Consider the following 9205-nt stretch of genomic DNA (forward strand, 5'->3'; position numbering starts at 1 on the left):
CCTTGCAGTCCTGCGCTTATCCTACAGTGCCACACCAGAAGTGTGAAGAGTATTGAATATAATACACCATGGAATGTCAGAAGAATCCACAAACCTGTCTTGGAAGATGTATTGTCAGAATACTCCTTAGAATGGAGGTTGATGAGTTCCTTTCAAGTACTTTGGACATGTTATCAGGAGGGGCCAATCTCTGGAGAAGGCCATCATGTTTTGTAGCTAAGAGGAAGACCCTCAAGATGAATTTACACAGCGACTGCAACCAGAACTCAAACACAGCAAAGATTTTGAGGATGACACAAGACTGGGCAGTGCTTTCCTTTGTTGTACATAGGGTCACTAAGAGTTAGAATCCACTAGCAGCCACCTTAACATAACCAGCTTGGCATATCACCCAATTTGTGATTGGAGTTAACAGGTGAGAATTGTTGCATTTCTTCAAATACATGATCTTTTTAAAAACAAAAAACAAAAACCACTGCAAAACATGAATTGTTGTTGTTGTTAAGTGCCACCAAGTCGGTTCCGACCCATAGCGACCCTGTACAGGGTTTCCGAAGGTGTAAATCTTTGCGGGAGTAGAAAGCCTCATCTTTGTCCCGCGGAGCGGCTGGTAGTTTCGAACCGCTGACGTTAAGGTTCGCAGCCCGATTCGTAACCACTACGCTACCAGAGCTCCTTAAAAAACATGAATTAGGAAATGATAAAATAAGTAGCGATCCTGGTGGGGCGCTGCGGGTTAATGCGCTAGACTGCAAGGTCCGTTTGAATCCTAAGGTCAGCGGTTCAGGCTCACCAGTCGCTTCTCTGAAACCCTATACAGGGTCGCTACTGGTCGACTCGATGGTACTTAATAACAGCCGCTTCTGGTGTGGCACTGTAAATCGAAAGGTCAATTTGAACCACAAGTTCGGCGGTTCAAACCCACCAGTCACTCCTCGGATACTGTATACAGGGTCGCTTAACAACAAACAACAGGCTTATTAAAAGGGATAGTTGCGAGCGTCAGTCTTTTTTTATGAGCGAGACAAGCACTCCCACGGTTCTATCGCCACAACGGCGCCTAGCACGCGGTTGAAACTCGCTTAATTAACCCTCCCAGATAGATCCAAGTTCCGCTTCCGCAGGCAGATTTTTTTCTAGTACGCGTGTACGCAGGTCGTCCGACGCACAGAAGCGTCGGCCCCTGCCCCAAGCGCATGCTCCTGAGGAGAGGCGGAGACCGGAAGGGCGGGGGAGTGGCGAGGCGTCGCTGCGGGCCGCCTCTCTCAGTAACTCCGCGTTGAGTCGGAGGCGCGCGCGCGCTCGTTCGCGCGACTGGCTGCGTACAGTAGTGACGGCCGCGCGGGAGCGGTCACATGACCGTAGCGGCTGCCTGTACAGTAAGAACCCAATATGGCAGCGGCGGTAGCAGTGGCAACGGCAGCAGGAGGACCGGCCGCCCTGTAGACCCCCCCGCGCACCACCCCTGCTGCTTCCTCTGCTTGGGTGCTTTTCCGGCCTGACTTCCCCTTTCTCCTATCTTTCCCGGCACCGCGGGAAAAACAGCGCAGGGCAGAACAGGCAGGGAGGGCGGTCGGAGCCCGGACACGGGAGCCTCCCAGTCAGTTCAAGACCCGACATGAGGGAAAAGGGCCGTAGGAAGAAGGGCAGGACCTGGGCGGAGGCCGCCAAGACGGTAAGGGGGAGGGAGCAAAGGGGAAGGCTGGGAGGATTTAGTCCCCTTGCCACCCGCCAGTCGCAAGGGAAAGGGAGGTCACTGGCTCAGGGACCCAGCTGAGGGGGCACAAAACCGCGCTCAGAGGGCGACGGTTAATGTCGGGGCTGTGCTCCCTCTGGGAATGGAGGCGCCCTGCAGAAAGGGATCGCGGCGGGGCTGTGACTTCTCCCAGCAACAGCGACGAGTCTTCTTGGTGTTTTGAGGCTGTCTCTCAGGGTCAAGTCACTATCAGCCCCACACTGTGCTCGCTTCTTACCCGGCACAGCGAAATCTGTTGTGCTTGCATAGTAACCGGTGCTTTTCCCGTGTGCGGCTGAAGAGCCCCCATTGGATGCAGATAGGCGAAGGCTTGTGTGTGCATCCAGCCCCGGAAAGGGGACCGCAGGAGCTTGGTAGAATTTGCCCGCTAGAACAGACTTGCCGCCGGCCTCCGCTCCTTTGCTTATCTGGGCTCTTAGATACGGCGTGAAATCACGAGGCTTTTGTTTTTGTTTGCTGTTGGAGCTGAAAGTGCGGGAGGTGTTTAGAAACGAAGTAACAGGTGGGACTTGTAGAATTTTTTTTTTTCAGTTTCCGTAGAGACCTACTCTGAACAAGGCAGCAATGCATGGTGGGATATGTAGTTTACCCGGCCTTTACTTTTGCGTCGCTAAATGTTGGTCTAACGAAGTTGTAGTTTGTGGGTAAAACAGTTCTTTGCGAATTTTGTTATAGAGTATTCCAGAGATAGGTTGAAGGCATAGAATATGGAAAATTAGCGTGAAATTTTACTGTGTTTTAAGCAAAAGTAAACGATCTCATGTAGGTACAAATAAAACAGGAGAAAGTGAAGTTCATTCCAATTCTTGAGAGTGCAGTAGAAAATAATAGGACATTAAGCAGTAGTGGTTCAGTGTTGGGAAATAAGAAGGTGTGGACATTATCCTTAATGGTGAATCGTGAAGAACCCTTCTAAACTAATCTATATCAGTTATGTGGTCTATTTTTTAAATGAAGTTTTTCCTGAATGCAAAAGTAGTAAATGTTAACTGTGGAAAGTTGCAGAATTATCGAAACTTTTAAAAAAGAAAAAAGTCATTTATTTCACGCCTCAGCTGTATTAATGTTTGGTGTACTACCATCTAATCTTTTAAATTAATTTTTCCAAATTTGAGTCATATTGTTATTCAGTTTTATGCATTTGTTTTGTAAACTTTACACATTATTGGGTTGACAAGTCTTAAACTTGAATTTCTGTTTAGTTGGAAATGGGAGAAAGTTGGTAAAAAAGTAATAAAACTTTTATTTATTGTTTTCAGATATAACATATCTTTATAATTGTGATTATGCTGGTAGTTTCCCTCTAAAAGATAAAACTCTAGAAATAACTTATTTGGTACCAGGAAGGAGGTTGCTGTTTTAGAAAAGGATTATTTTATTTTCTTCTGTAAGACCTCTTTCTGTTACTAAAAGAAGCATGGTAAATTTTAATTATCGGTAAGCAAACCTCACCTCCTGATTATGCTAATTACTGTTAAGTCTTTAGAATTTAAGAATACTTTTGAGTTCTCTCTTTGTATAAAATAGTTTAAACATGGAGTTGTAACAAATAGGAAAGGTGTCTGCATGTTTATAATTGACATTTCATGCTTAGTGAGAAATATTTAAAAGATGGAAATGCTAGTTTGATCAGTAGAGTTCAGGATGAGTTTCTGATCAGTGTATTTGTGGCTTGGTATTTTTATTCGATTCTCACAAATACCAGTTTTAAGTAAAAATAAATTTTAGAGAATGATGATACCAACACCTTCCCTGCCCCAAATAGTTGAAAATTTGGAAAACACCCCTTCTTTTTGTTTTTGTTTATCATCCTCTCTGAAATGAAGGTGTTAAAATAAACCTCAAGGTTTAAAAGATTTCTGTTTGTAGGAGAAATAGACAAAGTAAATCTTTTCAGAATAATGAAATCATAAAATCAGTAATTTGACAAATAAAAGTAATTTTGACCTAAATTAAGAAATAGTGCATATACTTAGAAGTTCAAGAGATTGAGGAGAAGGGGTGTTAAGGCTTAAATTTATTTCATAGGCATTAAGGTCAAGTGTTACAGGAGCAGAGTTTTAACAAGGAAGAATATGCTTTACAAATCCAGGAAATATCTGCTGCTTATTTCCTTGTGTCTTTGGTACTTGCATTATATAGCTGTAGTGTGTTGTTGCTGTTGTTAAGTGCTGTCTAGTCAGTTCTGACTCAGTGACCCTGTATAGGGTTTCCAAGGAGCAGCTGGTGAGTTTGAACACTAAGAGTCCACCATGTGTTTAGGGAGCACTATTAAAATGGGGTTGTATTTCTAACCAATAATGTGAAAACAGGTTTATTCAATAAGTTTGTGTGTGGAGATACACATTCATGAGAGTCCTGTTGTGGTGCTGTGGGTTAATGCGCTGGATGACAAGGTTGGTTTGAATTGCAAGGTCAGTGGTTCAGGCTCACTTTGAAACTCTGTACAGGGTAGGTATGAGTTGGAACGAACTCATTGGCACTTAACAACAACAGGATGCATTCACATACATATGTACATATAGGTATATGTGAGGCAATGTCACAATGTTCATGGAAAAATGGAGTTAAAAGATACTGGAATTTTTCTGTGAACTCTTTGAAGCTCCCTTATATAGACACCTATTCCTCAGGTATCAATTGACATGGTTTGATTTCAAAGACCAGATCACTATACAAAAATCGGTGTTAAGCAAAAATGGAGGATGATCACAGCAGATGGATCACAAAATGTAAGATGACTGCATTTTTACATAATTGACAAATTACATCATTACTGTCAAACTGCTTAGAATTAAGGCCCAGCCAAATTGACACTTAACCTTAGCCATCACAGCCAGCCAGAATTACTCTCACCTTTCACCTTGGCATCTATTACTGCCAGATATAAGTTGTTAATGCTTAAAATAGATAGTTGAATTTTTACTAAAAATAGTTGGATAGTAGAATTCTTACTGTTGTAAAAATGTGAAATGTTGGATAATGAGATCGTAGATAAATAAGGAGTATATATAAATAAAATGCAAGTGTGTGTGAGTATATAAGATTCTTTTTAAAAAGGCAAAATAATAGGACTCATAATGATTATATAATAGCAATATACTGTCAAAAAAGACTGATAAATTGAACCTAAATGTAGACAAACTTTAGGCTGGTTAGGTGGCTGCTAACCCCAGTAGGCTGGCAGTTAAAACCCACCAGTTGCTAAGTGGGAGAAAGATGTGACAAACTGCTTCCATAAAGAGTACAGCTTTGGGAGCCCAGGGGTCAGAACTACTCAGCCCTACATGTTCACTATGAGTAGGAATCCATTAGAAAGCAGTGGATTTTTCGTTTTATAGACTGGTAGGTTAATGTGTTGGAATGCAAAGTTGATTTGAACCACAAGGTTGGTGGTTCAAGCTCACCAGCTGCTTGGAATTGACTCCATGGCACTTAACAATAACAGCAAAAAAATCGAAGCGAGAGGGGCTGTGGACCCGAGATTAAGCTGAACTTGATTGCATCTTACTACATTGGACTGTCTCTGTGGTGTGGTGTTGTAGGATCAGCACTGGACTGCAGTTCAAACCCACCAGCTGCTCCTAGGAAATTGTATGCAGAGTCAGAGGCACTTAACAACAACTACAGCAAGAAAAATTAGCTACAGGTAGTAACTAATTTGTGGTGGCGTTCCTTTCTGACAATTCTATTCTAAATGGGTTCTGATGGAAGTTGAATACCTCTTTTTTAAAATTTTACATTTCATTATTATTGCCTTTATTATCAGTATCTTTATAAATCTGATCTTTTGTCTTTGCAGATTGTAACATTGCATATAGATATAAGATCATTTTAATATATACGAGCATGTCCCAGAATACCCATCATAAAAATTTACTCTGATGATGAAAGAGTTGTATGTCAGTGTTTTGCAATAACTCTACTTGTAGAAGGCTCTGTATCATCCCTGGGAACGGGGATGGTTGGTGTTTCTAGTCAGGAACTTAATGAGAATTGTCTTTGTGGCCCTGTTTTCTTTATTGATCATATAGACATCTTACTGCTCCCTGAATCTGCTTGTTGTTAGTACAATGACCAGCATATGGGTCCATGTTTTCAAGCAACTAACACCCATGATTTAGTTGAGAAAAAAGTCCAGCTAATCTTTTCACTGTGAAATTCTTTGACATTACTTTCCTTCCTCATTATTTCCTTTTTCATCATTTCTTTTCTCTTCTTTTCAGAATCCATTAAAATTAACTCTTGATTTTTCAGTTCTTTATGATCTATGAGCTGTTTCGTATTGATGACATCATGTTATAAATCCAGTATTCTTGCCATATGGACAATTTTCCCACCAATCTCGTCCATCATATTGGTGGTGGTATGCCACTGAGTCAGTTCTGACTTAACAGCGACCTTGTATAGGCTTTCCGAGGTTGTACATCATTAGGAAAGCAGCAAACCTCCTCTTTTTCCTGCAGAGCGACTGGTAAGAGTCGAACTACTGACCTTGCGGTTGGCAGCCCAGCAGTTTAAATTAAAATAATTTCTGATAAGTCAGAGATATTGAGAACCATTACATTGACTTTAAAACTATGTTCAATTAGGCATGTTCTTTTTATAAATATTTGGTAGCATCCATGAGGAATTTGGAGTCCTGGTGTGGTACAACAGGATAATGCGCTAGACCACATGCCACTTTGAACCTCATGGTCTGTGGTTCAAACTTATCAGCTGGTCTGTGGAAACCCTATCTATACAGGGTCACTATGGGTTGGAACTGACTTGACAGCACTTTAACAACTTGACAACACTTTAACAAAAAATGATTAATTTAGCTGCTCTTTTTATAAAGCAGAACCTCTGAAATAACAGTCTTGTTGATCTTGTTTTCTTTGTAACTTTTCTCACCCACAATAACTAGGCAAGTGTTGCCAAATCTTCTAAGAGGACAGTTGCATGCTATGCATATGTGCTTGTGTTTGTAGTTGGAAAGGGTCAGAAAGGTAGACCTCAGAGATCATACTTTAGAGGGATCTTTGGAGGAGTCCTGGTGTGGCACTGTGGGCTAATGTGTCAGACTGCTAAGTCGTTTGAATTGCAAGATTGGTGGTTCAAGCTCACCAGCTGCTCCTTGGAAACCCTACACAGGGTCTCTATGGGTTGGAATCAACTTGATGGCACTTAACTTGGATAGTTAAATGAATGGTCAAAGGATGAAAAGTGATATAGATCACTTTTAGATTGAGGACTACAGTTTAATCTTTAACATTTGATTTGAAGATGCAGAAGCATATTTCTTTTTGTTTTTAATTCTAATTATAGATTGTATTCTCCCAGTGGTTAATATTTTGGATGTACACAAGATTTTTATTCATTATTTACCTGAAGTAACTTAACTTCAGTCAATTACATTGTTGTTAAGTCCCTTTGAGTTGGTCCTGACTCATAGCTACCCTGTATAGGGTTTTCGAGGAACATCTGGTGGATTTGAACCGTCAACCTTGTGTCCAGTGCTTTTCCTACAATGTCAAGACAATAAGGTATAAGATAGAATATTTCCATTTAAGAGATAGCAAGTTGATAGACTAATTACGGTGTGAGTAGTGTGTTGTTGTTATGTATTGTTGAGTCGATTCCAACTCACAGCGACCCTGTATAGGGTTTCCTAGGAGTGGCTGGTGAGCTTGACTGCCTATCTGTGATTCAAACCAACCTTGCAGTCCAATGCATTATTAACCCAGGGAAATAGTTACTTAACAAAATATAATGATTAGAAAGGTATTTAGAAACGCATTATAATAGAAAACATTTTAGACAAATAGAGACCTTTTAGCTTAGAAATATTTATAATGATAAGTACTGTAAGGCAAGGTTGGTTTAAATCGCTGGGTCAGTGGTTCAAACTCACTAGCCACTCCTCGGACACCCTTTCCAGGGTCGCTTTGAGTTGGAATCGACTCGACAGCACTTGCTGATTGGATAGCACTTACAACAACAATCTTTACCCTCAGGAGCCCTGGTGGTCCAATGATTAAGTGCTCTGCTGCTAGCTGAAACTCATCTAACAGTTCTTTGGTACAAAGATCTGGTAATATGCTTCTGTAGAGATTACAGCCTAGAAAGCCTTGTGGACAGTTGGACTTTATCATATAAGATTTTTAGTGGAATTGACTTGTGGACAAACAACAACAGTCTTTCTTTATCATGAATTTTTTTTTTTCCTTTTTAAGGTAAGGCTAGAAATACTTGGCTTTTGAATAGTCCTTAGATATATATTTTTATAGCCAACATGCTTTAAAGTAGGGGTTTGTATTTGTAGTTGTAACAGAATCTCCAGAGGAGAGTGACCGCTTGAAAAAAAAATCCAACAAGCTTATTATTTATTAATTTAAAAAAACAGTATATAAATTAAAACTGGACAAAATCTTGATTAGTGGAGTACATAAAACAGAAAGTATAATGAAGGATGTGGGTGAAAAATGGGAAAACCACTGTTCTGATGCAAAAATTTCAGACCAATAGCTGCATATTTATTAAGTTACTCTGTGTACTTATTGGTCCTATGTAACTTGATGCAACACTCTTTCTTGGTTACTGTGTTGCTTGAATGATCTTTTTTTCCTCACTGTAGAAGTAAAATTCTTGGACATTTTGCTTTTCAAAATTTGTATTATTTTTGTTTTGTTTTGACCCTTTCTTTTGTATTGATTTTATTTTCTTGTCTTAAAAGCCCACAAACCTACTTTGGTGGGGGAGGGGGGTTAAAAAATCATTTTGAACCATACATCAAAAATTTCTCTGAACGGTGCTACTGCTGTTGCATTTCTCCTAGAATTCTGACCGGAGCTGAGCAGCTGAGAAAATAACCTCTGATTTGGAGCATTCCTTGCTGCTTCCTTGTCCACAGATTCTATTTACTCTTAAGAGTCATGCAATTTTGGTGAAAGGGCATTATGTTTTCACTACAAAAACTGGAAACAGGCCAGTGTATGGAAAGAACTGATCAGTACGAAAGTTTGCTAAAATCTGTTAGTTTTGTACTTTTCTCAAAAGTTCTGAGTGCCCCTCTAGTTCTCTATTCTTTCTTTCCATAGCTCATTGAAGCCTTTTCATTGTTTATGGTATTGTGTGAGTTAGTATTGTACAAAGCTAAATCACACAGTACCATACATAACTCAACGGGCCTGCCTTGTTTGTTTTTCTGGGTCTCAAGTTTTTCTGCTTTTCACAGGGTGTGTCCTATTCTTTTATTAATTGATGTAAGATTTTAATACAGGTAAAGAATATGGTAGGGCAGGACAAGAAAGAACAGATAAAACATCAGGGGTTCAAGAGCCTTTTTTTTTCTTTTTCTCAGTTTTACATTTATTCCATCGTATATCGTCTCACTGCCATGATTCCAATCCCCTCCATGCATCATCAACCACCCAAAGGGTATATCCCAGAAACCCGCCCCCTACA

At 40.3% G+C, this 9205-nt stretch overlaps 1 protein-coding gene and 1 pseudogene across 1 annotated transcript in view; one reads left to right on the forward strand and one right to left on the reverse strand.

The window, feature by feature from the left end:
* Positions 1 to 1414: 1414 nt before the first annotated feature.
* The window catches only part of ASXL2 (additional sex combs like 2 (Drosophila)), a 200668-nt gene continuing 192877 nt past the window's right edge, over positions 1415 to 9205 (forward strand). Inside the window, exon 1 of the mRNA XM_006835227.1 lies at positions 1415 to 1675. Coding sequence (XP_006835290.1) covers positions 1619 to 1675 — 57 coding nt within the window. The 5' untranslated portion in view covers positions 1415 to 1618. The remainder of the gene's footprint in view (positions 1676 to 9205) is intronic.
* Positions 1810 to 9205, reverse strand: part of LOC102824398 — a 35993-nt pseudogene continuing 28597 nt past the window's right edge.

Source organism: Chrysochloris asiatica, unplaced genomic scaffold, assembly GCF_000296735.1.
Source record: "Chrysochloris asiatica unplaced genomic scaffold, ChrAsi1.0 scaffold00016, whole genome shotgun sequence".
NCBI lineage: Eukaryota > Metazoa > Chordata > Mammalia > Afrosoricida > Chrysochloridae > Chrysochloris > Chrysochloris asiatica.